We start from the raw sequence: 13,520 nt of genomic DNA, 5'->3' as shown, positions 1-13,520 counted from the left end.
TATTGCCTTGCCATGTGAGCCTTTGGCTTTTCTCTTTCTATTAAGGGAAAAAAAGAGGAGAAAACATTTTCACCTTAGGAAATATTAGAAGAGCGCACAAGAATGCACAAAACAATACAAGCATGTTTGCTTGCCATAGCGTTAGCAGTGCAACTGTGGGAGTGGTTCTTGAGTGGTGACTCCAAAGAGAGTGGTATCAATCTGAAGGGCTGACACTATTAGTTGTGTTGTGTGTGAGCGTGGTGTGCTTTAATGATGTTGCTTTATCAAGAAAATTCATATGTCTGTCTCTCACTCTCTCTCTCTCTCTTTCTCTCATGTAGCAGTGGACTATCCCATGCAGCTGCTGTCCAGCCCTCACTCCAACTCTGTCAAGAGAAGCAGTGGTTCCTTTCGTCAGGTACTCCAGTCGCTTCCAGTGTTTTTGTTTGTTTTGAAAGTTGGCATTTGTTTAAACCTCTAACATGTTTCAGTTATCCAAATATCGAGCTAGTTTAAACAAACTCCTTTCCTGAGGTCTTTAAATATGCAAATTCCTACCGCAGGGGTCAAGATGATTTGCCTGGAGTACAGCTATCGCTTTCAATCGGCAGTGGTCTATAGCAGTGTATCTCAAAGTGGGGTCCTTTAGGGGGTTCCAGGGGATCCCCAGCAAAATGCAGTTGAACCACTTTAACACTATATACATCTACTGTTGTGTGCTACTTAACATTTCTTTGTTGTTTTTAAACATTTTAACAACACAAATCTTGCATGGGTGTCCCTGGGATCTTTTCAGATGGGGGTCCGTGGCCAAATACATGTTAATTTGGGGTCCTTGACATGAAAAAGTTTGAGAACCACTGGTCTACTGGACCAGTGAGTAATACTGCTGTGTGTAGGGGGTTTGCTGTGCAGGGCAGCGTTGCGGCCGGTCTAGAATAAGGTGTTTCCATATGTTTGGAGTCTGCTAAGGCCCTCTGCTAAGCAAAGAGCAGAGAAGCAACACTTTCTGGTAACTGGGACAGTCGAAAACCCCACCTAATACACCACACCCTTATTACAATGGTTTGTGTGTGTGTGTGTGTGTGTGTGTGTGTGTGTGTGTGTGTGTGTGTGTGTGTGTGTGTGTGTGTGTGTGTGTGTGTGTGTGTGTGTGTGTGTGTGTGTGTGTGTGTGTGTGTGTGCGTGCGTGCGCGCGTGTGCGCTGTTTGCCCTGCTAGTTCTCAAGTGGAGGTAAGCCAACACAACTTAAATAAACAAAAGGAAGAGAAGGGAAAAGGCCTGAATACCAAGACAAAAGTGATAAAGACTACAAAGGTGTGACAGATACGCTCTGACATGCCAAATCCGCCACGCATAGTCAGAATACATACACGCCCTGCTCTTTGTCATTGTGCGTGCATGCGTGTGTGTTTACACATGCGCGAGAGAGAGAGCGAGAGAATGTGTGTGTGAGCATGCATGCTTGTGACACTTGCCCCACCTTGATCATCTGCCGCTCTGTGTGGGATTGTGTTTTACTGTAGGAAGCCAGTCAGCCCTTAAACCTGACCTCCAAGCCCAAGGGTCTGGACCTGGGGAAGATACCCAGCCCGCAGAGCTTTGAGCTGGGCTCACTGGGGACCTACAGAGCCAGGGAGATCCAAAGAGACGGAGGGCTGCAGCACAGCCCCCAACAACGGTCAGCCCTGAGTGAGTTCTACCTGCTGTGCTGCTGTATCCACTACACTCTCAAAATCCATTTTTAGAAACTAGCTTGGCAGGCATCGGGGGCGGGCTGGTCTCAGAAAGTTTGGGTATAGTAGCTGGCAGTCTGATGGCAAAGATCTGTGTTCCTAATTTGTACCCCTCCCCTTTTTTCTCTTCTCCAGGTTTTCTAGGAGAGGGAGATGTGGTCAGTCAGGCCATCCATGATGCGCAGCAACTCCTGAGAAGCCACCGGAACGGAGGGAGAGACAGGGAGCGAGAGAGAGACAGTAGTAGCAAGATGGTGAGCCAATGTCCATCTCAGGCCTGGTCTTCTACACTAGGATGTTTTTCTTTTAAAAGAAAGAGGGAGACAGAGAGAGAGAGAGATATGCAGGGGGTCTTGTCAAAGGTCAGAGTCAGGTTTAGGATTACATGAAGCTGTGTTCCTGCTATGATAGCAACAGACTAAAGAATGTCTCAGTCAGAGAACTCACACGCACACACACATGCACTACTACAGACAACTTGCAACTTGAAGCAACTCGAAACCATCAATAGGAAGTTCTATTCTCTGCCACGCCAACAGACTACACTGTGGAAGCTTTGTGGTTAGGACATGTTTTGTTTTGCATTAGTGCAAACGTAAATGTACCAAAGACTAAACATTAAACATTCTAATTATGCCGTGTCCCAGAACATATTTTCTTTTCACTATTGTTTTGTTTCAGTGTATTAATTATTATTTTTAATGGCCACAAGCCTCAGAGGCGGCCACACGCTGCAGAGCAACAGCTGTTGCCGACTCACAAAGCCACAAAGGTCTCTGCGTGGCATTGAGCTGAGCCACCTGCCCCTCTGTCTTTGTCCACAGTAATACTGTACACACAGTTGCACGCTGTCCTCCTTACACTGCTCTATCCAGCCTCTGCTCCAAATATCAGATTTTACACTCCTGCTGCGTCATATATTCAATGACACAAATCCATTTGTTCGATCTGTTTTGGTATCCGTTTAAGTAAGTAATACAGTGTTTAGAATACTGTACGTGTGAAGGAGCCAGACGCCGTCGTTTGATTATGTGGTGCTTTTTCATGTTCAAAGGTTGTGACACTCTGCATGCCTCCCCTCTGTTCTGTTCCTTTACACCCTCCTATTCTCTCCTCCCTGCCTCTTCTTTTCTTCCCCTCTCCTCTCTTGGACAATAAACACCATTCTTCTCCTCCTGTGTGGCTTCATTATTTCCTTTCTTTGCATTTACGGCTCTGAATATAAAACTGTAGCTGATATGGCAGGCACGCAGCTCCTTTACCTTAAATAGCGCTGGCGGAACGCATTTACTGCAGCAGGCGACATCTTTTACTGCCCTCACATTCAAATTATTTCTGTTCTTATTTCATGTGTGTGTGAGAATCTATGTGGGTGCGAACATGTGTGCACTATAACTGACGCATCTAATGGTCTTTCCACCGCAGGAATATAAGGACGTGCTTCACAGCGAGCGGATATCCCACCCGGAGCGCTGTGAGGAGAGACAAAACATGCGCTCCACTGAGGACCACCTCAGCAGTGATTCTGAGGGTAGGTGTGGAATAAAAGGTGTGGCAATAAAACAACCTCTGGAACCATAACAAACGGCACCAACACAACGGCGCAGGTCATTTGGATGTGTGGATCCCTGACCATGTTCCCTCTGTCTCTGTAGGCCCCCTGTCGGCCCCTGGTGTTGGGGGATACGCTGAAGCCCGGGCCCCACCCACCACTGGTCACATCAAGAGGCCGATGAATGCCTTCATGGTTTGGGCCAAGGACGAACGCAGGAGGATCCTCCAGGCATTCCCCGACATGCACAACTCCTCCATCAGCAAGATACTGGGTGAGCTCCCCTATATACTCCACACTCCTTCTTACTAGGTGAGCTCCCCTATGTACTCCACACTCCTTCATACTGGGTGAGCTCCCCCTATGTACTCCACACTCCTTCTTACTAGGTGAGCTCCCCCTATGTACTCCACACTCCTTCTTACTAGGTGAGCTCCCCCTATGTACTCCACACTCCTTCATACTGGGTGAGCTCCCCCTATGTACTCCACACTCCTTCACATTGGGTGAGCTCCCACTATATGTACACCACACAACTTCAGTAGCCTCTTTGTGCCTCTGGTGGTACAGTTTGCCATGGGAGGGGATGATCACCCACCTGCTTTCACTTGTAGTCGTGCGTACACATTGCACACACATGGGCCCGCACCCCTTTCCTTTGACCAAACACTCGCATTCCTTTCCATTGTGGTGAGTCTCCCCACCCCATCCCTCCCTCACACATAAACACACTTTATCTCGACACAATGCTAAGATTTCAAGCACCTTCCCAGTCAATGAAGTGTTTACAAAAGCACAGTGTTTAAAAAAGAGAACTCTGGATTTATTTATTTTTTTAGCTTCACCTGCTGGTCTGATAGTTCTAATGAGCGCTCAGGGAGAGGAGAAAAGGTTTGTCTTGCTCGTGGAAACCTTGACATAGCTGGGGCCGAGAATCATACCTAGGAACTTCCGAAGCGGCCTCTTTAACCATTCAGCTAACCCTAATGCATTTCTTTATGAGCGCTGCCTTCTTATCGTGTATGTTTTCTCTCCTGCCTTTGTCTCCAGGCTCCAGGTGGAAGTCCATGTCCAACCAGGAGAAGCAGCCCTACTATGAGGAGCAGGCACGGCTCAGCAGGCAGCATCTGGAGCGATACCCAGACTACAAGTACAAGCCGCGGCCCAAGAGGACGTGCATAGTGGAGGGCCGCAGACTCCGGGTGGGCGAGTACAAGGCCATGATGAAGAACCGCAGGCAGGAGCAGAGAGCTACCTATGCTCACAGGTAACAAACACTGAAAGAGCACACCTGTGTTTGTGTGCGTGTATAGACTAGAGACACAATAAATAAGGCTGGCACAGGAGTTAGGGGAGATAATTCAACACAATGTGTCCCTGACAGACAAAACAAGGGATGAACAATTCCATTCCTATAACAGCCAGAGTGCTCAGCCTATCCACAGTAAACAAACTGCACTCGACTGTCTAAGCTGCTTTTTTCTGGAGAAGTCAAACAAACTGGAGATATAATGCCGCAGCAAGCACTGTTTATCAGTCTCTCTCTCTCTCTCTTTGAGGAAGAGCACACTCCACCCCATCACCCCCAGCCACCCCAGGCTAGTTTACTTTGCTGCTCTCAGTAGTTTACACCAGTGGTTCTCAACGTGGTGCCCGGGCCCCCCAGGGTCCTTCCTGGGGTTCCGGGGGTCCCAGCAAAATGAGGAGCCGTTTTACCACTTTAACCCTATTTTATACTTGTGTGCATTGTGACACGTTGTGAACTTGTAGATCTGCTATATTTTTTTTTTACTAGAGGTTCGGGCTGCTACGCAGCCCTCACACCCACGTTGCACCACCTATCCGACTGATATGCGAACAGGCTTTTTGCATGTAGTTTAAGCGCAAGGGGGCGGGGCCGCGGGTGGTGGGTGGGGAGAGAGCCTGGCGACGCGAGCTATGTTAGTTAGTGCACTGAGTGGCAGTTGGGGCAAACGCAGTCCCCACAACATCATTTACGATTTTTCAAACAACCGCAGACTACTTTTTTCGCCGATAAAGTATAGTTTTGGACCACGACTCAGCAGACCTTGAGGCCAAGGAGTCGCGCCCGAGCGCCTCCAGGCGCGAGTGCCTGCGACGACCGGCCGATGGTCTGCTAGTCGACTAAGCGCCGTCCGAGTTATGTACCGATAGGCACAGAATCGTAAATGATGTTGTGGGGACTACGTTTGCCCCAACTGCCACTCAGTGCACTAACTAACATAGCTCGCGTCGCCAGGCTCTCTCCCCACCCGCCACCCGCGGCCCCGCCCCCTTGCGCTTAAACTACACGCAAAAAGCCTCTTCGCGACTGATATACCCATATACTGTATGTAGATCAGTGAAAGTGAAATATATCGCTTGCCCCAAAATGGGCTTTCCATTTTAGCTCAGCAGTAGAAATGTATTGAACACGTAGCAGCAGGTCTGTAGTTTGGAGTGAAATAACGATTTGGCCTTTTGTTTTTTTTCCCATGAACCTTAACTAAATAACACTTGCATATCAACTGGTAGAACATTCTACGGTGTTCATTCTAAGGTGTTCATTCTAACGAAGGGGGGTGGGGGTAGGGGCGGTCACGTGATTGACTGAAATAGACTTCAGTATCACTCTATGGAACTTATCGAATATTGAAAACAAAGTTTTAAACAAATGGATGTAGTTGTGGATGCTCAAGATTGAGCAACTGTATAGCATATTTATCACCTAAAATGTATTGATCTTTTATAGACCAGCTGCCAGAGATGAACACTGAGGCCTGTCATTTCTGCTGCCCGGCCACGGCTGAATGCTTTGAGTCACACTGCTGGTCCACAACTTGCTCATTCATTAATTGCGATATATTAACAAACCATTAAAGTCTACCACACCAGCCCTGACAAAAAAGGATAGTCATTTAATAGTCCTGACTTTAAGAAAATACAACTCCACAGGGAATTTAATAAAAATACTATACAAATAGAATGTAATTATATTAAGTAATAATAGGTTTAAATAGCGGGGGCATAGGGAGAACATCCTCTTGGCATTTGTGTACAGTCGTGATTGTACAGCTGATAAATAGCAGTCCACGTCATAAGTGCATTTCTAAAGAATTAAACTATTTTCAACTTTAAAAAGCGCTCCGATAAGTGCCTTGGCATTTCTAGTCATTTCTCATAGGGTTTGTAAGAAGGTGGTGCCTTTTTTTTACCTACCTAATACTGAAATATTTCTTGTGGGTTTATTTGTACGTTTATGTTCATGAACCATACAAGGTTTCCTGGCTTTCCTGTAAGTCAAAGAAGAGATATTTATTGTGAAATGTTTCCCGTCTTTTAGCCAGTCGGAGCCTCAGCAGATGCACTATGCGCCCGGCGACGGCCAGTACCCGAGTGGCACCGCATCAGTCTCCATGGCGACCATGCCGTTTCACCCTGCGCTGCTGGAGCATTACATGCCCCAAGCCCCGCCTCCGCGACGCGCTGAGGGTCAAGCCACGCCCACTCCCCTGCCCAGAGAGCGGGAACGGGAGACGAGAGAGAGAGCCCCGTACAGCGGAGGAGAGGAGAGTGATGGAGGAGAGCGGAGCGAGGGAGAGCTGGTGCTCCTGACCGACTGAAGAGAGGGAGAGAGAGGAGGAAGAGGGAGAGAGAGAGAGAGGGGTATGAAATCAAGAGATTTCTCAGAGAGGACAGAGGAGGGAGAGGGAGGTGGAGTGTGCTCTTCATTGACTGGCCATCATCAGAGAGAAATACAAACATTAGGACTGTGAAAACAGTGTCCACACAATGGAAAACTCTGCCCTTCTCTATGACGAGAGTGAAGACATTTGGTGGTTGAAGAGACATGCTACTCACTCCCTTGTAAATTAGTACAATCTCCAGTTTAGCACTCCCTTCAACACACACGCATACAAGCAAGCTCTTGTAATGAATTTCCCCTCTCTGACATCATAAGCTGTTTTTGTTCATAACACAGTAGATTTACCCCTTAACGCCTTCTTCCCCTGACACTCATCATCACACATTTTGTCACTGTCTGCGAAAAGCACCTTTTGCGATGTTATTAGTCCAGGAATTTTTTAACTGTCATAGCAAACCTTAGGTTGGGGTTTCAGGTCATAGGTATGAAACATGAGGGCAGTAAAATGTGTATTTTGGAGAATATTTTTTCCCTCGTTCTATACAAACCCAGCATCCGCCTGTCAAAAGGCCAATCTACAGCTGTAGCAGCAACAGTATTGATACAGTAGATTTGGTTGTTTATCCGTGTGAGGGTGCTGCCCCCTGCTGTTCAAGCTGTCCACACTCTACTAAGAAATTGCAGACCTACCTTCATAAATCTGACATACAGTATGGGGTTGGTATTCAGAAGAGATTCCCCGTGCACACACTCACAAAATCATCTGTCCTAACATCAGCAGTGACACCGAATATGCTTTCTATTTTCAAAGCACACTCAATTGTGCATTTTACCGAAGTGTGAGGCTGCCTGTCCTCATCTGCACCTCCTGTCTTTTGATCTGATAGCACTTGGACGGGTGAAAGCAGCATGGCATGCCTCTGTGCAAATTAAAAGCGAGAGAGAGAGAGAAAAAAGTTTGGTTTAAAAAAATAAACTTGTTTTCCGGTGAGCCAGCCCCGATAGTCATGGTTCATTTTTCTTGCACTTGCAAATTTATAAAACAAACCTTGAGACTCACTTCTCGCTCTCATATTACATCCATACTTGGGCTGTGTACATGCTAATGTGTGTGTGTGTGTGTGTGTGTGTGTGGTTGCGCTCAGCCTTGCCACTTTTTTTTTTTTTTTAATATATACCTCTGTGTGTGCTTCTTTGAGTGTTTGACTGCGGTCATGTTGAGCACCGTGCGTCTGTGTGTCCCGCTGCTTCCTCTGAAACCGGGTGTGATTATTATCTCCTGAAGTGTTAACACCCCCTACACCCTGCCTCGAGACTCGGGGACCTGTTTCCTCATGTTTTTATTTTCCTTGTTTCGTCAACATGATGGAGATCCGCACTGGTTCGTCAATACGTTTCAATCATGCTGGAGAAGAGGCCGTTTATCAGTAGTTGGAAAGCACTTTGTGATGGATGCAGCGATGGAGATGGGCTCAGATGACTGGGTAGGGTGGAGATGGGTCCTTGTAATAGCAAAACATAGTTGTCACACTGCTGTAAATGCCCTTTGGACTGTCAGTTCACCTTTTTTCAACTAACTGTACCAGTTTCAACGTGGGGAAATGTTGGAGTAAAGATACCAGGGTTTGTGTATAGAGATGAGTTCTCAGAGGTAAATAGTATCTTACCCTAGTGGAAAACCATGCTGAGGAGTCACCCGTTGTCACACCTGCTGATGTAAATATAGATAGAGACTTTATTTTGTTTATATGAGCCTGTGTAATTTAAAGGTGTACATTTTCTGTATGTTTTCCAAGTTTTTCCCCCCTCCCCGTTTTGGACGACAATAAATTGGTTGTGTTAATGGCATTTGGCGAGTGAGTTATTTTGGCTACTGTATATCCAAGTTGATCCCATTATGGGGCTGCAATTAAAGGTTATGAAGAGAACAAAGTGACCAAATACTGAGGTTACAGAAACACTGCAGCCTCTAAAGTTAACAGTACCGTGATGTGGGGGCAAAGTTACCTGTTGAAAGCATTTGTTGGGCTAAATGTTTTTTGATGATGGCAGGAGACAACACTGACAGCATTTCAGAAAATACTTTAAAATAAATAAAAACAGATTTCTCCCTTAAGTCTCCAGCTTTCCCAAAACAAGCAGCCATGATTGAGACCTTGCTGCTGCATAAAAGTTGTACATGTAGTCCTATAACAGTAGTGAACTAGAAGTTAATTCTGATGTTATAAACAGAGTTATTGTCTGACACTTGGATTTACTATGCCATTTGTTCAAATCCATATAGGATTTACTATGCCATTTGTTCAAATCCATATAGTTTTAAACCAATCCCCACAAAATTAGCTAAAACTGTATGGCTCAGTGAATCTGGCAAACCACCAAGCCTCATGGAGATTGCTTATAGACGGACTTACAGTATTGGCCTCCTGCAATAATAATGCAATGTTATCCCCTATTATTAGGTCTACATAACTACAGGCATAGTTCAAAACTAAACATTTTAGTAATGAAAATTCTAATGAGTGCTACCAAAGTGCATCTTAAAGCACAGCTGATCGCGCTATTCTAATAGATTTAAGCAATATCCTTGCATATTTCAGTAATAGGCTATACATTATTTAAGTTATTTGTCATATCTGCCCTGTGATTTTTTTTGCTTACAAAGACTAAAGGTAAACACATGTAATTTGTATTATATGTTCCAAAGTTCAAAGCCAAAAACAAATTAAATGAATTGCAACTATTTGTATGTCAATTAAGCATATTAAGATTTCATGATTGTGTAAGACTAAATAGACAACACTGACATGCTTTAGACAGTTTCTTAGTTTGGCATTATCTTTTAATACAGAGTGCACTTTTAGATTTGTCTGGCATTGACCATGAGGACATTCTGTCCTCTTGTCTTGGATATAAGTTGTGGCATGGCTACAAATTCTGCACAAAGTCCAAATGCTAATGTAACTGTACTTATCAAAAAGTGTGTGAAAGCACAAATCCAAATGATACAGTAAACTACATCCTCAACAAAAACATGAAAATGTCTACACTCTGAAAATGATCCCATAGTGAATAATTTATTTAATTGTGAGCTTGTTATTTAATCGATCCGCTACAGTATGTTTGGTGCATGACACCCACACGCAACTAAGTATAACTGAGGCTTAAGTCTCCAGGATGTTGGAGTCAGCTGGAGGTTCAGGTGTGTATGTGTATGTGTGTGTGTGTGTGTGTGTGTGTGTGTGTGTGTGTGTGTGTCAGGATGCCCCCCACCCCCAGCAGTGGATTTCTACTTCCTTCCTTCCGCCTCTCAGGGCCAAAGAGCCAGGTCAGGTGGCAGAGAGACAGATGGGAGGAAAGCAGAGTGTGAACAGCAGTTGATCCCACACAAACTCAACCGCCGTCCAAAAACAATGGACCTACACAACACTACTGCAACCTGAAGGATTAACGGAACTACATTGAACACACTGTAAAATCATCACGGGTCCATTTGGTTACATTTGCACTTAACAGTCACATTAACACTGAGGGTATTGCATATTTCCTCAAGAGCTCAACCAACTGTGGACTCACAAAGTAGAAAAACACAATTTCACTTGTTTTTTTAGACATCATTTTAATGGACATTTTTACTGACAAATGTTTAACTCTTCTTGCCAGTCCTACACAGGCGTGAAGGATGGCTGTACAGTCGCATTTCACAGTATTTCTTACAGTATTTACAATCCCCACTTGTCTCTCACGGTGCCCCCCCCCCTCAGGAGTGGATGACTTCATGCATCTGCACGCCAGCCAACAGATGTCCGCATGCGCACAAACACACACACATACACACACACTCATCTTTGAAATGATGGGTCCCATTTAAACAGTCTCCAATGGACAGTTCTCTTCAAGATTCAAGTCAATGCATGTACAAAAAAGTAAATATAGGTATAAGAAAGGAGGAAATAAATCAAAGTTATACCGTATGTACATTTTAAAAGTTATGTCAGTTAATACATTCACACGCACACAAAAATAACAGTTAATCTCAAATGAACTGCAAAGCAAACTTTAGCTAGCCATTTTGGTAATTCGATGGAATAGAAAAGCAACAACGAAAAGGAAGATTAAGAGAAATGCAGGGCCAAATTCACTCAATAAATACCCCCCTGTTGCAAAGGGCTTCAAAAATACGCTATAAATACAAACATACTAATGGCCAGCAAAGAATAGTATTGACTTAGGTTGGTCTGGAGCAAAGAGCATAAAAAAACATCGTCCTGCATGTGCAAGGTCATTTACATATTTTGCCTTTTAAAGCAGGGATTCAAAATGTTCAGTAACTTCGCTGAATGTCGTGTAGACATTGAGTGCAATGCTTTAGGCAACCTCAGTTTCAAGGGATGTCCATTTTCTGTTGACCTAAAAACTCTACATTTGGTTCTAGGCTTTAACCTCTTGTGAGGGTGGACAGAAAAGTGCCTAATGTATAATAAGCTTGATTTATACTTAGTTGTGCGCTGGTGTTGCTTACCGACAAGCTCACAACACATTGCATCGCACAACTATGTATAAATCACCCTATAGGGTGTAATTTCAAAAACCTACCTATCATTGATGGCTGACTTTAGTGCCATAATACCTCTCTCCACCAATAGTAAAATTTCTACTATCTAGTACTTCATTCTATACACCTGGAGTGCAAAAGATCCTCTGATCCAGGTTTGAATCCTTCCACGATTGTGCGTTCAAGCAGCAAGTTTACCAATTCAGCGTACTCCTGCAAATCTACCATCACTGGTGTAATCACACTTAGTAGCAAGAAGTACAATTTTGACAACCAACTTCCCAGATTAGGAAGGAATTATTATATGATTTTAAGTACCTATTCAACAGCTAAAGTGGTGGTTATGTGCACTCTATCTGTGCTTCAGTGTGTATATCTTGATTGGCATCTGATTTCAAATATCACTCCTATTCAACAGCTGCTCATTGTCCTCGACTCATACTGAATAACCATCAAGGAAAATCCTTCATCTGTCGAGGTGCAGGTTTCACCCCATCAGTGCAGGTTAGTGACATCTGAAAGCCATGTTAGGTTGCCGGGGCACTCACTGCTGCAGTAAGAAGTGTGTGATAGGACAGGCATTATAAGTGTGCCTTCAAAACCCATTCACAATCAAGTATGTACTGTACATCTGTACATGTACAATAGGCCTTATGAGTAAACATTGCTCTCATTTGGGCTCACATGGACCGTAAACAGGATACAGCTCATATTCAGTAAAGGCTCTGATCATAGCTTCAAATGAGAATATATATATACATATATGTATATACATATATATGTATATATCAATTTATTTTATAGAGGTCTGCACTAAACTCCCAGTAAGCACATAAAACACCTCTGGACTTGTCCTGCCTCCTACTGGCTGCATGACACTAGTCAGCCTGTTCTGAAAGACTGATGCTCACTACTGAGCATACTGGTGAATTATTAAACTAGTCAGTAACCTGAGAGCCACTGCCGAGGACAAAGGTCAGAGATAAGTGTCGCCCCCTGCTGGCAGAATAAAGGGGGCCTGAACACCCTGTTCCAAAATCAACACGACCTACACATCAAGAGGCTGTGAATCTTGTTGTTTTTAACATCAGTTACAGTACCACACCATAGATGGGAACAAGGAGCGAGAGCCAATCATAAGTCCTGTAAGGTATAACCCAGTGGTCACGGTGTTTATGTGTTGAACTTACCATGTCACATGCCTGCTACTGTCTTGCTACATCCCTAGTAATAAGTGATCTTATAACCATTTCACACAGCCCAAAATGATAACTCATTCCCTAAAAGCCAAACTTAGTTTGACCCTAGACACAACTTTGCAACGTGTGATTATGTAAAAAGACTTGGCTCCAACTCTGGGATACCGTCAAAGGCTTATGAATCCATGTAGTCTCATGGAATGTCCATCATTACCTCATTCTCAACAAATGGAGAGAGAGATGTGCACAAAACATGGCCTGGAAGGAAATCAAGGTGAGGCCAATGCAGGGAGGAAGAGGAGGATGAAGGGTGAGCGAGAGAGAGAGCAGAGAGGGATTGTGGGGGGGGGGGGGGGGTTGTTGCAGGGTGACAGGGTTGTGATTTTCCGAGTGGCCATGGAGCAAGAGGGGTGGAAAGTTTAACCGAGCGGCTCGCTGTAACCATAAAAGCCAAGAAGGTGGAAAATGGCTTAAGCGATGAGGGCAGAGCTAGACACAAATCCACAAACACAGACTCACAAATTTTGTTTGAGCTACATCAAGCCTGCACTGCTCAGCACTTACAAAAAAATACCTCAACTAAAAGGGAATGTTTCCCCCCTGACCCCTTCTGATGTTGTACTGCATGCATTTGGACACATATGGGGGAAGAGGTCTTCAAAAGCTTGATTTAACCCATTAAGACCTGGAACGCATCTGTGTCGCTTTAGATTTCTTTGGCTATTCAAAAATAGCAGATATACAAGCTCATAGCGCGGCACCGAGTGCCGCGCTATGAGCTTGTAGATCTGCAATTTTTGAAAAATCTTTTAAAAAAAAATGTTTAGATTTTTTTTAAAACACTGTTAGG

The 13,520-nt window shown here is 44.5% G+C and overlaps 1 protein-coding gene across 8 annotated transcripts in view; it reads left to right on the top strand.

Annotated features, from left to right (window-relative positions):
• sox13 (SRY-box transcription factor 13) overlaps nucleotides 1–8,764 on the top strand; it is a 38,087-nt gene extending 29,323 nt beyond the window's left edge. For 5 of the 8 annotated variants that reach the window (XM_080423776.1, XM_080423777.1, XM_080423771.1 and 2 more), the window contains 7 exons: nucleotides 324–400; nucleotides 1,509–1,674; nucleotides 1,854–1,972; nucleotides 3,144–3,267; nucleotides 3,374–3,544; nucleotides 4,321–4,537; nucleotides 6,614–8,764. In XM_080423776.1, coding sequence (XP_080279902.1) covers nucleotides 324–400; nucleotides 1,509–1,674; nucleotides 1,854–1,972; nucleotides 3,144–3,267; nucleotides 3,374–3,544; nucleotides 4,321–4,537; nucleotides 6,614–6,893 — 1,154 coding nt within the window. In that variant the 3' untranslated portion in view covers nucleotides 6,894–8,764. The remainder of the gene's footprint in view (nucleotides 1–323; nucleotides 401–1,508; nucleotides 1,675–1,853; nucleotides 1,973–3,143; nucleotides 3,268–3,373; nucleotides 3,545–4,320; nucleotides 4,538–6,613) is intronic. The other 3 variants (XM_080423773.1, XM_080423772.1, XM_080423774.1) reach the window with 2 other exon arrangements.
• The last annotated feature ends 4,756 nt before the right edge of the window (nucleotides 8,765–13,520 follow it).

The sequence above is a fragment of the Gymnoscopelus braueri genome, assembly GCF_963280865.1.
Source record: "Gymnoscopelus braueri genome assembly, chromosome: 3".
NCBI lineage: Eukaryota > Metazoa > Chordata > Actinopteri > Myctophiformes > Myctophidae > Gymnoscopelus > Gymnoscopelus braueri.
This window is presented reverse-complemented; position numbering and strand designations above follow the sequence as displayed.